Raw genomic sequence first — 15929 nt, forward strand, 5'->3', positions numbered from 1 at the left:
AAAAAAAGAGAAAGGGAAAGCCTGGAAGATGGTAGGGAGAGCTGCTAAGATGTATGGCTTGGATACAGCAGCATTAACCAAAATAAAAACAGGAAGCTAAGCTGGAGGTATCAAATCCCCAAAGCTGAAGATGTTTAGGTTTTCAGTGGAAATGAGCTCTATGGAAAAGATGAGAAATGAAAAATCTGGACATAGACCTCTGATGTTGGAGTCAGTCTTCCAGTTTTGAGGTTACAAGTTCTAATGCTTCTATTTATACTGAAATCAGTTTGCACTTTGCATCATCATTATCATCATCATCCTTACCTCGTAAATCTGCTCGTTTTAGCAGCAGGAAAGTGTCGGGGTAAAATCAAACATCTTTGGAGCAACTGACAGGGTTTGAATTCCTGCTCAGAGTATGCAGAGTATGGGGGCGGCAGGCGAATAAGAATTCTGTAGTAGTTTCGCTATCCTCTGGGGGGCAGTAAAGCGCTTTAAAGGCACATCTGACAAAATAACATTAAAAGAAGAAGCTTCTTCCTGGAGGGAATTTTTGTTTGGTAATATCAGTCTGCGTGAATTTTGAGACACCGAAACACGCAGTTTTGGTTTATGGAGTAATATATTGTGCACTTTCTTAAACTGTAAGATTTTTTACTCATTCTGTTCAAGAAAAGGCAGGCGGTGTGTTTTTACCTGTTGGCACTTTTTGAACGGAACATGTAGGGAAAAGTCGATGATTGTAGTTGTAAGTTGGCTAATAAGGATAACGTTACTAACTGTTGGAGAGAAAGAAATTAGACATGAAACATTAGCCCGCAGCTTTGTAACCTGAAATGTGTAGTTAGATCTGTAGGGATTTCACGGTTTTTAAAACGGAAGGGCAGTTAAGTTACCCAACAGTATTTTAAAATGTTAAAGTTGATCTTAAATCTGCAGTGTTGACTTGGAAAAGTAGAGCCAATCAACACAACATATATCAACATTTGCTGTAGTGCATATTTACAGTGTTTTGTGTTTCGTTAATACTGTCACTTATTTTTGTTCCTCCTTTCATTGTCTTAGGAAAGTAATGAGTGGACAGGATTCCAGGAGAGGCTCTTCTAGAGGAGGCAGGGGAGGATGGAGAGGAGGGAGTGGAAGTGGTGGTGGCGGCGGTGGATGGAGAGGAGGGAGTGGAAGTGGTGGCGGTGGATGGAGAGGAGGAGGTAGTGGTGGTGGTGGTGGTGGTGGATGGAGAGGACGAGGTAGTGGTGGAGGATGGAGAGGTAGACCATGGAGAGGAGGATCCGGAGGAGGTTGGAGAGGTGGAGCAGGAAACCATACCTACAGAGCGCAGAGAGGTGAGTTTCTGACAGTGTTTTTTTTGTAAGAAACCATTAGTAGAACTATATTTTTCTTTTTCTATTGAAAAAAGACGAGGTGAATACATGCTACATATTAGAGTTACTGCTTTGTCTAAAAAAAACCACACATTTGTGGTTGTGCAATGAATGAACAGCTGCAACAAAATAACCAACTGCTCAACTGTCTCTTCAGTCCTTTGTCAAACTACTCTTGATGCATTGTGTCCGTACAAAGGATGGACACTCTACTTCACAGATGGTATGTGTGCATTAATGGGTCCCTGTCACACTGTTACAATGGAAACTTTAGAAAGACGTCACATTTAATAGTCAGGATTATCTGTCTTTGTCTGTGCCCGTAATCTCCATGTCTTTTTATGTCCAGGATTTATAGAGAGTGGACCTAATGTGGAGAAAATCAAAGTGTTTGAGAAATATTTCACTTCCAGGATTCATCTGTTTGACAAGGTTCGTCAGATGAGCTCAGTGCACAACACACTGGCTCTTTAAGTTATCATTTGTCACAGCAATGGCACTACTTGGTGGCATCCTACTAAGAGACTTAATATGTTTTTGTTCCTTTAATTTCTCATCCATCTATATTATTTTCTTTGTCTGTTTCCATGTCACTTAAAGTGAACTTTGTTTTTGTGTACAGGATGAAATTGAGCGTCAGGGAAGTGTCCTGGTTGATTATGCTGACTTGATTGCAGACAAAACTGTGCGTCAGGCACTTCCTGACATAGTCACACAACTGAAACAACAACCAGAGGTGATGCTGAACTGTTTGGGACTGGCTATTCACCAGGTACACGCACAAAAGACCCTACCACACATTTTATGCTAGCGGGATGTTACAGTCTTAATGATGTTCATATTATAACAAATGCTCAAATTCTCAGTCTCTCTCAATCTAAAAACCCCAAACCCTGACTGAAAACTGTCTGCACATCATTCAGGTGTTGACTCTGGATTTGGAGAAGCAAGCTGCTGAGCTGCAAGAGGAAGAGTTTCCTGTTGCTACACCAGTCATCAATATTCCCCATATTAGTGCGAGGTATTTCATTCGGTGAAGAATGAGTTGTTTTCTTGACAGCCACTTTGAATGACAATAAATACGGATGACTGCATTTGTGTAAATTACCTGCAGGCTCTATAACTATGAGCCACTGACTCCACTGCGAATGTTACGTGCCAGTGTGTTTGGCCGGCTAGTTTGTGTGAAGGGAACAGTGGTGAGAGTGAGCAGTATTAGACCGCTATGCACCAGGTTGGCCTTCAGGTGTCGGACCTGCTCGACCACACTGTCTCTGGCTCTGCAGCATGGGAAATACACTACACCTACCAAAGTATGTACACGCACACTTATACGCTAACTTTTTTCTGCAACTTTCTTCCTGTACATAAAGGCTGTAAGTTAAATTGTATGCATGCATATGGCGTTCTTGTCAGCATTCACACATCTCTTGTTTGTGTTTTATCACCTAGTGCGGAAAGCCAGACTGTCGCAGTCATACCTTCATCCCCATCCGCAATTCTCCTCTTACACAGACTGTAGACTGGCAGATCATCAAGTGAGTATATCATGTACAGTGAAAAACTACAGTAAGACATAGCTAACAAAAATGGTTGTTGCAGTTGTTATTTGAGAGCGGGAAAGGATGCCATGTACTGATATCTACTGATATTTAACAAATTTCCCACCTGTGGGACTAATAAAGGTTATCTTATCTAAATGTACATGTAAAAATGCATGAAAGCTCCTCCAAAGAAAAGCCTTTCTGTTGCATGTATTTTTGAGGTATATACAGCATGTCCGTAAACTACTCTGTTGCCGGTCCATATTATAATCACCCTAACCCCAGGTCACTTACATTTAATTTTAAGTTGATTCATGAAGAATCTTTGTATGTAAGTTATCAGTCATTTATATTAAGGGACTTTACCTTTTGTTTTTTTGCTTGTATTATTTAGTGTGTACCATTTACTGTGCATATGTGTGTAGTTTTCATGTGTCACTCTGGACATTGTGCTTTATCAGCAGTTCACAGATATGAAGTATTGTCCTTAAAGGTCACATCTCGTGTAAATAACCTTTGTCATGAATCCCTGATCAATTGAATTTGAATTATTTTGTGCCACTTCAGGGTGCAGGAGTTGATAAGTGGAGAGCAGAGGGAGACTGGACGAATCCCACGGACAGTGGAGTGTCACCTGACCTCTGACCTCTGTGACAGCTGTGTACCTGGAGACACTGTTACTGTGACAGGGATAGTGAGAGTTAGCAATGATGGTACAAAAACACACATTCTGATCATTGTGAAAAGTTAAGCCAAAGAAATACCGGTGCAGTCTCTAATTCTAAATGTGTAGTGAATTATAAAAAATGTCTCAACTAAATCAAGCATTTATTCAACAAAAACTCTAAGCCTTTGAAGTTGGAGTTTGCTGGAAGAAGTGCCCTCCTACTTAGACATCAAACATAGTTTGACTGTGCTTTTTAGGTCCAGGCAGTTCTAGAGGAAATAAGGATCAGTGTATGTTCCTCCTCTACATTGAAGCTACTTCTGTCAGCAATACAAAAGGTATTCTCTTTGAGACCTTCACATTTATATTAATAGGCTTTAGTCTTAAGTATTTAATGAACTGGAACTTTTTCTAAATATTTAGGCAAGCAGTCCAAGATGGGAGGTCAAGGTTCAAGCGGGACAGTTGAAGATCGCTGTGGTGGGGAAGAGTTCAGTCTGAAGGAACTGTATGCTATTCAGGAGATCCAGTCACAGCCTGACTTGCTGCGACTTATAGTGCAGTAAGATGATTACTTACTGCATTTAATGCAGCTACCTAGTTTCATGTAGTATTGTTCTAAGAGTTATCGCAGCATCTATTTATTAAATTTTTGTCCAAACAATGGCGTTTGAATGGTATGGCGATGAGTCAATTTTAACAATTTAATCTCAAGTTATCTAGTTAGCTTGATTATTTATTTTATTTTTGTCAGGATTTAGAACTATAAAATTCTTCAGTCATCCAAAAATGTACTTTTTGATGATGATGGCATGCTACTACTGCACATCAACATATTTTAACTAATTGCGTCCACTTGTTTTTACAGCTCTTTGTGTCCTGTCATCTACGGCCATCTGGTGAGTTCCGCAAGACTGAGTACACTAACAAGCTTTTCATTAGAAATTACTACTTCTTTCCCGTCAGGGCTCACATCAGCGGATCGTCTAACTCCATCTCATCCTATCACTAATATCATCCTCTGTCATCCCATCTGTTTGTCCTCCTTTGCTATATTCATGATCTATCTCCATGATCTTCCTCCTTTGCTCCTGCCTGGCAGCTCCATATTCGGTATCCATCCAGTGTATCTACTCTCTCTTCCCTGTCCAAAAGATCTCAACCTTACCCCTCTAACTTTATCTCCAAAGTGTTTGACCTGAGATGTGTCACTGATATATTCATTTCTACTCCTGTCCATACTGATCACTCCCAATGAAAACCCAAACCCCTTTGGCTCTGCCTTTCTCTGTCATGGTCTCCAAACCATACATTATAGTTCAAAGTAGTTTTCACTACAACTTGTAAACCTTGCCTTTCACTCTTGCTGCTGTCCTTCTGTCACAAATCAGCCCTGACTCCATCCACTCCACCCTGCCTGCACTCTCTTCTTCACCTCTCTTGTACTCTGTCCATTGCTTCGGATAGTTGACCCGAGGTATTTAAACTCATCTGCTTTAACTACCTCTACTTTTATCAGTTTCACTGCTGCTAATGAGGTCTTACTTGCAATGCTAAAGTTTAGTCTAACATCTTATGTCTCGTGTAATTCTTGTGTCTTTGTGTATCTGCAGCTGGTGAAAGCTGCCCTTGCTTTGGTTTTGTTTGGAGGCAGACAGAAACAAACAGGCAAGAATAGCATTCCAGTGAGAGCAGACCCCCACATCCTAATAGTGGGAGACCCCGGACTGGGAAAGAGTCAGATGTTACAGGTAACTTAGAGGACTTTGCGTAGAGAAATGAATACTAATGTCATGTCAACAGCGCTATGTTGATGACTCATAAGCTGAGACTGTGTATTGTGCTGTGTATTTCCTTTTTGAAACTTTGATATGTTCTTCTTCGACCTAGTACTATGCTCTACGTTTGTCTTTTACTCTGCATAGGCAGTGTGTAACGTGGCTCCCAGGGGTATCTATGTTTGTGGCAACAGTACCAGCACCACAGGTACAATGTGTTAAAGTAGAAAACTTCTTAACTAATTTGTTATACAGTAGTCATTAAGTATTTGGTTGAATATAGTCAAATTAGCAATGTGATCTTTACAGTTTTTCTGTTTTTCTTTAGGACTCACAGTAAGTTTATCTCGAGATGCAGGAACAGGGGATTATGCTCTGGAGGCCGGTGCTTTGGTTTTGGCAGACCAAGGTGGGAAATTTGTTTTTAAGCATATTTTAATGTGCTGTGAACATAAAACATTGCGACCTGTTCTAGTGGCTTTGAGGTAATTGCACTTTGGTATCTAGCCATATTTCTTAAAAAAAACATGTATAAAGTATTATTTATATTTCTTTTAACTTCACAGCATCTTCCACAAAGTATTCCTCCACTGCTTTGACCACTTTCACTTAGTTTGCCAGGCTCAAATTATCAGACAAGCCTTTCAGCCTGCAGGGGAATCTTTTTGCTTCACATGTGTCACAGTTAGTTGCTTGCGTTTCTTTTTTACTTGTTTATTTAGGTCTTTGCTGCATTGATGAGTTTGACAAGATGGGCAACCAGCAGCAGGCTCTGCTAGAAGCAATGGAGCAACAATCTGTGAGTCTGGCGAAGGCTGGTATAGTTTCCTCTCTGCCTGCTAGAACCTCAGTTGTGGCTGCTGCAAACCCAGTTGGAGGACATTACAACAGAGGCAAAACAGTCTCTGAAAATCTGAAGTAAGTTAAAGATGGAGGATACAGCAGATTGTATAGTATGTGACTTGTATTTACATTTGTGTACTCTTTTTCTGTATAGAATGGGATCAGCTCTCCTCTCTCGTTTTGATGTTGTTTTCCTGCTCCTGGACATCCCAGACGAGTCACATGACCGCCAGCTGTCGGAGCATGTCATGGCGAATAGGTCCGGGAGAGGCAGAACCAGCAGTGCCACAGTTACCAGAAATAACACTGAATTACAGACCTCAATCCTATTAGAGCACTCTGACATGCCACTGTCCGAACGTTTGCAGGTAAAGATGCGCTGTCTGCTCTCAGCGCACACGGATCACAATGATATCACACAAAAGCAATTGTTTTCAGGCATTAAGTGTATATTTTTCTAGATCCCTGCAGGTGAAAGTATAGACCCCATTCCAACGTGCCTTTTAAGAAAGTACATCAGCTACGCTCGTCAGTATGTCCGTCCCAAACTCTCTCCTGAAGCAGCACAAATCCTTCAGGAGTTCTACCTGTCACTGAGAGCTCAGGCAAACCCTACTGATGCCACACCAATCACCACACGACAGCTGGAGTCATTAATTAGACTAACTGAGGTAGGTTTGGATAGCGGTGCATTCTCTCAACACACCTGGCAAAATGTGATGGATGAATACACAAAGTAAAAATACAGTTTTGGGGAACAGAAGGGATCAGTTTCCTGCTGGTGTCTCATGGTAGCTGTTTTTGTGTAGGCAAGAGTCAAGTTGGAGCTGAGAGAAACAGCCACTAAGAGTGATGCTGAGGATGTTGTTGAGATCATGAAACACAGGTAAGCCGAACAATCGATGCTCACAGCTTGTAGGCAATAGCATTTATAAATGTAGGAAAATGAAATGCGTTTTCTGTCCTTTCAGTTAGCTGCTGCCTTTGATGACACATTACCTCATTTGAAGTATTGATCAATTGCTCCAAGGTGCCAGGAGCAACACCATTATAGCGCAATAGTTGTGAGGGCTCTAAGCATAAAAGTAAAAATAAAAATCATTGCTCAACACTTGTACCTCTTATGTCGTGGTTTGTGCTTGTTAACTAGCTGATTAAAGCCAAGCCTTTCCACCATGTTACTGCATCAGTAATTTGCATCCACCATTTGCTTATTGTCATATGGACAATATTGGACTAATGTAACCCTCTCCATCCATAATAGTGTCATGTGGAGCGGAGCTAGCAATGCTCAGTTGAGTCATCTGTTTGCTCTTGAGTTCCACATCGCCAGCTGCTCCTCCTCCTTTGCAGTCTGGTTGTTCTCAATGGTGTTTTTGCCTCAAACACATTTGTTGTTTCCACCAGTTTTCTTGCATATTTTGCAAAGTACTGTGCTTTGTTGGAGGTTGTTGAAGTATCTCCCTTTCTAGGAACTAAATTGTAATAGAAGACTGAAACAGCTCTTACAGTCAGACATGCTTGGACTTGTTTCACTGGGGAACATAAATACATGGTGTTGCTATTGCAGGGATACGGTATACAACACTTTAATATCACAGAAAATACATACTAGTAATAATGTGCACAGTATGATAGGCCAAAGCCAACTCTAAGATGATAAGTGTTAATATTTTTGTTAAATAATATTCACAATATTAATACGTCTGAATTGCTCACACCTGCATGTAAATTTCTCTCTCCTTCGTTTTGTGGGTCTTGTTTTTCAGTCTGGCCAACACGTATTCAGATGGTCTCGGCAATCTGGACTTTGAGCGCTCTCAGCTCGGGTCTGGTATGAGTCAGCGCAGTGCTGCAAAACGACTGGTCAATGCACTGCACCAGCACGCTCAGAGGACCGGTCAGAAGCAGTTCGACGTACAGACGCTTCGATCCATTGCCGACAGAGTGAACGTTAAGGTGAAAGCACTGAAATATAAAATAATAAAAATACTGTGTCTGATTTACAGTATAAAGCAAAGACACAAACATTAATAGTGTTCTCTCACCATTTGTGAGCAATTACTTTGGATGTCATCATGATACAAAAACTTTATTAAAGGAAAATAGGAAAAAGGTATCGACTTGTTTAAGCTCTTTGTGAATAAAAATGCAAAAACAAACATTAGAAAAGCATGTGGAAGATTTAAAGATATACAGACACTGCTTTAGCCAATATGTAGACCACATCAGCAAGGGTTAGAACTCTTGATTATCCCAAAATGAAATAAAACTCCAACTCTAAATGTTTTATCAAACACAGCACATCTTTAATGGTGCCTTACTGACTGAAATCGGTCAGATATTGTGTACAATACTTTTGATTTTTACACAAAGCTTTGTACCTAATATAGAGAAGATTTTCCAAAACCTTTATATTTTGCCTTTTGTAACTATACACAGGTTGGCTTCCCCCTCCTCACCACAAACCTTAGTGATTTCATACTTAAACATGAATGAAAACGATATGCTCAATTGCATTAAATGTATAATTCTTAATTATATTAAGTCAATCATTAATTCTTTCTAGGTGATGGATTTCGAAGGCCTCTTGAGTTCCCTGAATGAACAAGGTTTTCTGCTGAAGAAAGGGCCCAAGCTGTACCAACTGCAAACAATCTAACTTCTTACAGCTTTCACAGGCTCAAACCTGCAGACTTTATCAAAAGGTCGATCATTGGACCATGTTCTGTAAAAAGCAAAAGAAATGGAGACTGCAGTTTGACCATTAGAAGAGATAGAAAAAACCACGAACAACAAAAACAAGGCTGAAAAAAAAAAGGAAATACTGAAACTTGATCTTTACCGCTACCACAGCTTCTTGTAAAGACAATATCCCACTAACCAGAGAAATGTTAGACTTGAGATTGATATATTGTCTTAACATTTCATTCATAATCCAGATAAAGATAGATTTTCAGAACCGGGCAACCCTTAGTTTAAGCAAAGTTGCAAATTTTGCCTTTAAGTTACACAACTTTGTCTAAACTGAATATGAAAGAAAACTGATTACTTACCATTTTTTTCTACAAATACTTAAAGAATACTTCAGAAGAATGAACATAATATGTATATGATGTTTATGTAAGCTTGTCTGTGGTTATATTTTAGAGAAGGCACTAATATAACCCCGTCAACCCATAATAGTGTCATAATAAGCTGCCCTTGTATTATAAAATTTCTTATTTTTCTGAAAGATTGACTTCAGTATTGGGTGTCCTGTTGGATGTATAGTATTTGCTTTTCATTTTTGTCTTAAACATACGTTCATGGTTACGTTCTGTCTCTCTGCGGTGCACTTTATTAAATGATGTGGAACAATCAGCCTTTTGTTTGTTGTTGTTTTTTGTTTTGTTTTTACAAAAAGGGAGATAGTGAAAATGCTTTTAATTTGTAATTCAAAAGACTAATACGCTAAATATTTACTTATTATTTAAGAAATTGTTACAATTTATTAACGACAAGTCCGACTATTATCTGATTTTTCTATCTCTTGATACACCACTTATTTAAATAAGAGACTCTCTTTTTAAATTAAAAACGCTGAAGGAAAGTAAGTTTTACGACATCATGTACCGTATCGATTTACGGCAACATGGCAGCCTGCTGGCTCGATGAGGGTACCCGTCGGCTCTGACCATCAGGGTCTTTAACTTCACGATGAACTCGCGGGGAAACGGCACGAGGCCAGCAGGTCGGTAACGTAAGTCTCGTGAAGATGATGACGCTGTGTTTTCGGGGGATTTCTGCACCGCTGTGCCGCAACACAAACGTTCGTTGTCTGGTGTCCGCGCGGAGTGCGCCCGTGTGCCTACTGGAGCCCGTATCATGGCGGCTCAGATACACACCTGTCACGGAGTTCGCTAGGTTGAAACGACCTCAGGTGAGCGGCTCGTACCTCGCGAGACTCAAAGGGACAGACAGCCGTGTCGCGTGTTGGAGTGGGGTCCTCCAGCAGGGAAAGCAGACTCCATGGCACGTGCAAGGACCTATACCCATGACCCAGGGAGGTCACGAGCGGTATGCGGCCAGTTTCCGTTCTCTGCTGTCCCCGAGCGCTCGAGGACTGTGCAGTGGAAAGACAGACGAGAAGCCGGACAGTTCTACCGGAGAGGAGAGGGGTGACGCCGGCACGGTACCGGGACACGGACTGTTCAAGTTCAAAGAGCTGGTGAGTACAGAGGTGACAGGAGTATGAACTTCACAGAAGGGGGTAGGCACCGTAGATGCATGTTGTACAACAATTAATAAAGTGTAACTCATGTGTGTTCATCAGTTGCTGGCCAAAACGGTGCAATGGTTTATACTTTTAAAAGGAACAATGACCATAACATGACCAAAACATGAAGAAACACACAGTTGCTTAAGTAGAATTTACAATAGTGTAATCATTGGTCACACTAGAAGAGCTTTGTGGGTAATTTTCCACTGAAGAGGGAGCACTGGGCTTTGTTCCAGAAAAGAGAAACTGGATTTTTGTGTTTGTGAGCTATCCCAAACCCTGGGTCATTTACTGGCCCAATGGACTCTGTGAACCCAGAGGTTTAAATGTCAAGATTTTTTACAGTACGTTTCCTCGTAAAACAGCCTTATTAGGTTTAATGAATACAAGTCCACAAGTAAATAGTTTTTCCTGTACATAAAAATGGCATGTTTAAAATACCCATCAGTCCATTTTCTTCCACTTGTTGCGGTGGGCTGGAGCCCATGTCAGCGGTCATAGAGGTTTATGGTCACAAGATTGTTGCGGGGATAACACAAAAAGAATGTTAACCATTGATACTCACACCTAGAGCCAGTTTATAGAATCACCAATGAACAACGTTTTTGAAGCCAGAGTACCTGGAGAAATCCCATGCAGACAAACAACCTGCAAACTCCACACATAAACTCTGCAGACTGGATTTAAACCCAGAACCTTCGTCCTATGACACAGCAGTGTTAACCGCCATATGACCCAGCTTAACATAAGCTTTTAATTACTAAATACCACTGTGACTTGAATGGTGTGGAAGGTTGTGGTGTAGGGATAAAAGGAGTTTTCAGTTATGAAGTAGATCTCCTGCAGTCTTAAATCGAGCTTTACTTGGTCACTATTGGGTTTTTTTGTCCTCTAGGAAAATTTAAGTTCTGTGACTGTAGAACAACAATATCACCAACTATTTTCTCCCCTACTGTTTTAGATGAATCGTAGTGATAAGTCACATTGGTACACGTTCATATTCCTTGGACCTGATAAAAAATGGAGTCTCTTATTTTTATTTAACTGTCACCATCTTGTATCCTGTTGTAGGTCCTCTACTCATAAGGGAAACAAATAAATCATTATTTAAAAAACTGTTTTAAAGCTAACTATTGCATTTGCCAACATAAAATTGATTTGAGTCATTAGAGAAAATATAAATTCCTGCCATTGGTAAATGTCATCTTATTTGTTTATAAGGCCAATGCAGAATCGATATATATTGCACACATTACTGAGAACAGCTGCTAGAAAAGATTTAGGCTGACTGATCTGAAGCAAGTTCTGTGATGATTTTTTTTTTCTTAATAGCTCTAGCTGTAAACTCTGTCGTAATATTTACTTATTTTTTTTCTTCAGTATGAGAATCCATGGACAATCCCCAACCTGTTATGTGTGTGTCGGATTTTGCTGGCTCCATTCCTTGGTCATCTGATCATCCAGCAGAAATTTCACCTCAGTTTGGCTCTGTTTGCGCTGGCCGGAGCTACTGACCTGGTAATCTACACATAAACGGACATTTACACTAAAGCACTTCCTGCACAGGTGTGTGGTTCCAGTCTGGAGTTGCATACCTGTACAAGGAAATCTTGTAAACTCATTTTCAGCTTCTGAGGATTGCAAACAGTTTTGGACATTTAACACATGTCAATGATGCACCTGTAAAAATATTTTTAAAAACGTGGTAGTTGAAATATTTACTATTTGTGTATCAAGTCAAGATCAAGATGCATGAGATGCAAATAAAGTTAATTAGGCTTTTAAATTGGGACTCACTGCATTCTGATCTGCCCCGAACCTTTTAGTTGTCTTACTTAGCTCAGCTTAGAAACTTGTACCACAATGAATTTACATCTTTATTTATTCATTTTTCTGTCTCATTCTCTCTTACTCAGTTGGATGGTTACATTGCCAGAACGTGGCCCACTCAAAAGTCGGCACTGGGCAGTGCTCTCGACCCACTGGCTGACAAGATTCTCATCAGTATTTTATATGTCAGTCTCACCTATGCTGAACTTATACCAGGTATAATACTCAGTGTATTTCTGTGTTTTCTTCCTGTCTCAAACAAGGATATAAGATTTTTAACTGTGGACTTCTGTTTCAGCTCCACTGACAGCTCTAGTGATTTTCAGAGACATTGGTTTGATAGCTGCTGTCTTCTGGGTCAGATACAAGACGGTACCTCCACCGGTGAGACATATCATTCTAAAAAACTAAACTTTAACTGAGGATCTTCTATTTAAATGCCATGTAGACACTCAAATTTCAAGATATTTTCATGTGCACTGTACAGAAGTTTGCTGCAGCTAAACTGTGGGTGCAGCAGAGGGTGCTTGCAATGTAGTCCTCACTGCCAAAAATGGCACAGTTGATTTTAGTAATTATATTATTTATACCCATCCATCCCTGTATTTATAATGCATTTTAATTGAAAGGAAGCACTTCGAGAGTGCAACCCTCTGTCAAGGCAGCGCGCTTGCTGAGTATATTTACGTTCAAACAATAATATTTTATTTTGTATATATTTATTTTGGTTTCTTTGTTCTTTTTAAGCATACTTTAAGAGGTTTATAGTGCAGTAAACAGAGGTTTACTTTGATTACTCAGATATTATGTAAGAATAGAAAATATGTATTGATTTGTAAGTTGAAAAACATGAATAAATAAATCTATATAACAATTTATGTTGTCTTCTACCAAAAACGTGATGAATATTACTAAAGTAAATCTTAACTGCTCTTTACTATTTTGGGGCCACAGTGATTCTGGACTGCATTGTGAGTGTCTGTAATACTGAATCTACAGTTTCCTCCTCTTATTTCTGCAGGTGACCCTCACCAAGTTTTTTAACCCCTGCTATACTACTGCCCAGCTCAAGCCCACACTCATCAGCAAGGTGAGATGTACAACCATGCACTCTGCTCTTTACCGATTGGAAAAACTGTAGAAGACCTTTCACCATGAAGTGTTTGTAATGTAGTTTTACCTCTACACGTGTTAGGAGCACCGCTGATGTAGTTTTACAGAGTTTACTAATCTTTACACTCAATAAGCAAAAGTTACTAAACAATAAATGATTAATGCCTTTAGGCTACTCATCAGCACCTTTACACAGCCTGTTGTGCATCTTGCATCGGCACATTTCCTCATGCTTGGCGTCAAATTGGATGTCAGTTAAACTCTGTAAACATTGGATGTTTTTGAGGTAGACATTCAATGTGATGAGGATATGAACAAAGCTAGTTTGTGCCTGTTGTGTCCTCACCCTATCAACACCCAGATAATTAAAAAATTGTTTCATTTTTGTTTAAAAGACCTGTGCTTCAGTATTTCCCAATTTTGCACAGTTTATTTATCCAGGGTTTAATATTCATAACTTCAGCCAACATTCTCAAGTTATATGGTTTATTACTGCAGCCTATGTAAAATATGTAACTTCTCTTAAATACACCTGACACTGATTCATTCTATGTTTGAATCCACAAATAGCCTTTAAACAGTCTGAAATACTAGCATAATTTCATTTCAAATATGTGCAAAATTCTATCATGCCTTCATCTTTCTTTTCTGACTTTTATTTTATTCATGATTCATGTTCTTTTTCAATAGATTAACACGGCCATTCAGCTCTGTCTGGTTGCAGCTTCTTTGGCCGCTCCGGTCTTCCAGTATACAGACAGCATCCTGCTGCAGTGCTTATGGTAAACCACACGCTCCACATTATTTATGCAATCGCAGTTTCATCCACTTAGCTTTCATATCCAAAATGTCCTTTTCCTTTCAGTCTGGTGGTACAACCAAAAAAAAAAAAAAAATTGTACAATGGATGCAAATGGTCTCATCTCAGTCAAGCACATAAATGCTGTTTGTTGCAGCACGTTGTTCAGGTTAAGTGTACTGACTCATTTCAGTCCGCACCTCAGAGTGAGCTTGAGTAGAAATCAGACCAATGACAAACATGTTGTGCCATAGTAACCTACATTTTTACAAATCTACTTCAGTGGACTGTTGAACTGAGCATCGTAATTGATTTACAAGCCTTACAGTTTGGATTACTGATATGAAACTATGGGCTTTTATTTAGTTAGATTTTAGAGTTGTAAGACAAATCTTAAATGCTTTTGTTTGCTGTGGTTGATTAAACAGGCTATATCGAATATCTAAAGATAGTATATACAGTTATAATAAATTTTTCCAATTAAATCGAGTTTTAAGTTAAACAACAGGTTAAGAAATGAATGAGGGTAAATTACAGTTAAAGCTCATCATACTCTTTCTTTAGCCAATGTGTCTTTCTTCATAAGACCACTGGGGGCAGCATAGTCACACTTTCAAATTCAACACATTTAATGTTTATAACAAACTGGAGATTAATTCATTCCTCACCACAATAAGATAACAAATTCTATTATTCTTTTAATATTAATATAAAAATGATTTACCTCTCCTTCATCTTTTTTCTAACTTTGAAAGTATTTGGTCAAATTATTTTTAAGTGCAAAGTTTGGTGTGTATTACAGCACATGTCATTTATCATGTTGCAGGTATATTACAGCAGTGACTACAACTGCATCAGGTTATAGCTACTGGCACTACGGCCGCAAGACTGTTCAGGTGTTGAACACCAGATCACCGTCATAAACGCACCGAAAGCAGAACAAAAGCAGTCGCCCCAGAGACACTGAGCCCCAGTAAAAGGATGGACAGACGGATGGACGATCGCCAGGAGCTCTAAGACCAAGTGGATGTGACAACCATACACATGTCACCATGGAAATGACACATGGAAACCAACTGAGGCCGCAGATGGTTTACTGCAACACTACAGAAACGCCTAACAGCAGTGGAGCCTGCAGACAGCATTCAGAGACAGGATAAAAACAGCAAACGCAAATATAGACCGTCCACCCACAACACGAAACAAGAGCTTCTGTTTATTTTTTCTTAGGTTTTCAATCAAGGGGTTGCAATGTGAACCTAATTATTGTCACATGATTGTCATTTTTACACAACTGTGATTTATGATTAAAAAGGAAATCGCTTTCGTGTTTGTCCACGAGAATCTTTCGGATGCAGGGGATTTTTTTTTTCCTCAGGGAGGGGTAATCTTATGGGACACATGTGACAGCTGATCTATTTAAAACCAACAATCGGGGGATTAAAATTTGGGTGCGCGGTGAAATGACATCCAAGCTGGGCTCCACAGGCCCAGCAGATTCTCAGTCCTGATTCATTTAGTGCTGCTTTGAGCTTAAATTTGTCAAGGCCAATGCCAAGCTGCAGATTAGTATCCTTATTAAGGAATGTGGAGTCAATGATCCTATTATTACTTGAATAATTAATAAAAAGCATCAACTTTTAAATTGCTGCTATTAATCCAAACCTTCAAATTATCAGCTGTTGTGAGAACAAAACACCTCAGCTTTGGGAAAGGTGAGGATCCCATTT

The 15929-nt window shown here is 39.6% G+C and overlaps 2 protein-coding genes across 6 annotated transcripts; both read left to right on the forward strand.

Moving 5' to 3' along the window:
- The first annotated feature begins 464 nt into the window (after positions 1-464).
- On the forward strand, positions 465-9559 carry mcm8 (minichromosome maintenance 8 homologous recombination repair factor). Of its 5 annotated transcripts, none has more exons than XM_082558385.1 (21): positions 465-542; positions 1048-1325; positions 1522-1587; positions 1714-1796; positions 1987-2136; positions 2288-2385; positions 2479-2677; positions 2817-2902; positions 3476-3621; positions 3833-3913; positions 3999-4137; positions 4444-4474; positions 5189-5326; positions 5501-5561; positions 5682-5762; positions 6076-6271; positions 6351-6564; positions 6658-6867; positions 7006-7082; positions 7966-8155; positions 8766-9559. In XM_082558385.1, exons 2-21 carry the CDS (start codon positions 1055-1057, stop codon positions 8856-8858), a joined length of 2610 nt encoding a protein of 869 aa, XP_082414511.1. In that variant the 5' UTR covers positions 465-542; positions 1048-1054; the 3' UTR covers positions 8859-9559. The 5 variants fall into 5 exon arrangements, with proteins under 5 accessions (XP_082414511.1, XP_082414508.1, XP_082414507.1 ...); XM_082558382.1 differs by having other exon boundaries at positions 490-730; XM_082558381.1 differs by having other exon boundaries at positions 490-704.
- A 230-nt stretch (positions 9560-9789) lies between these two features.
- Positions 9790-15532, forward strand: crls1 (cardiolipin synthase 1). Its single transcript, XM_082558386.1, has 7 exons — positions 9790-10406; positions 11838-11975; positions 12374-12503; positions 12586-12671; positions 13309-13377; positions 14091-14182; positions 15026-15532. Exons 1-7 carry the CDS (start codon positions 9954-9956, stop codon positions 15120-15122), a joined length of 1065 nt encoding a protein of 354 aa, XP_082414512.1. The 5' UTR covers positions 9790-9953; the 3' UTR covers positions 15123-15532.
- The last annotated feature ends 397 nt before the right edge of the window (positions 15533-15929 follow it).

Source organism: Aulonocara stuartgranti, assembly GCF_965226115.1.
Source record: "Aulonocara stuartgranti genome assembly, chromosome: 13".
Classification (NCBI taxonomy): Eukaryota; Metazoa; Chordata; class Actinopteri; order Cichliformes; family Cichlidae; genus Aulonocara; species Aulonocara stuartgranti.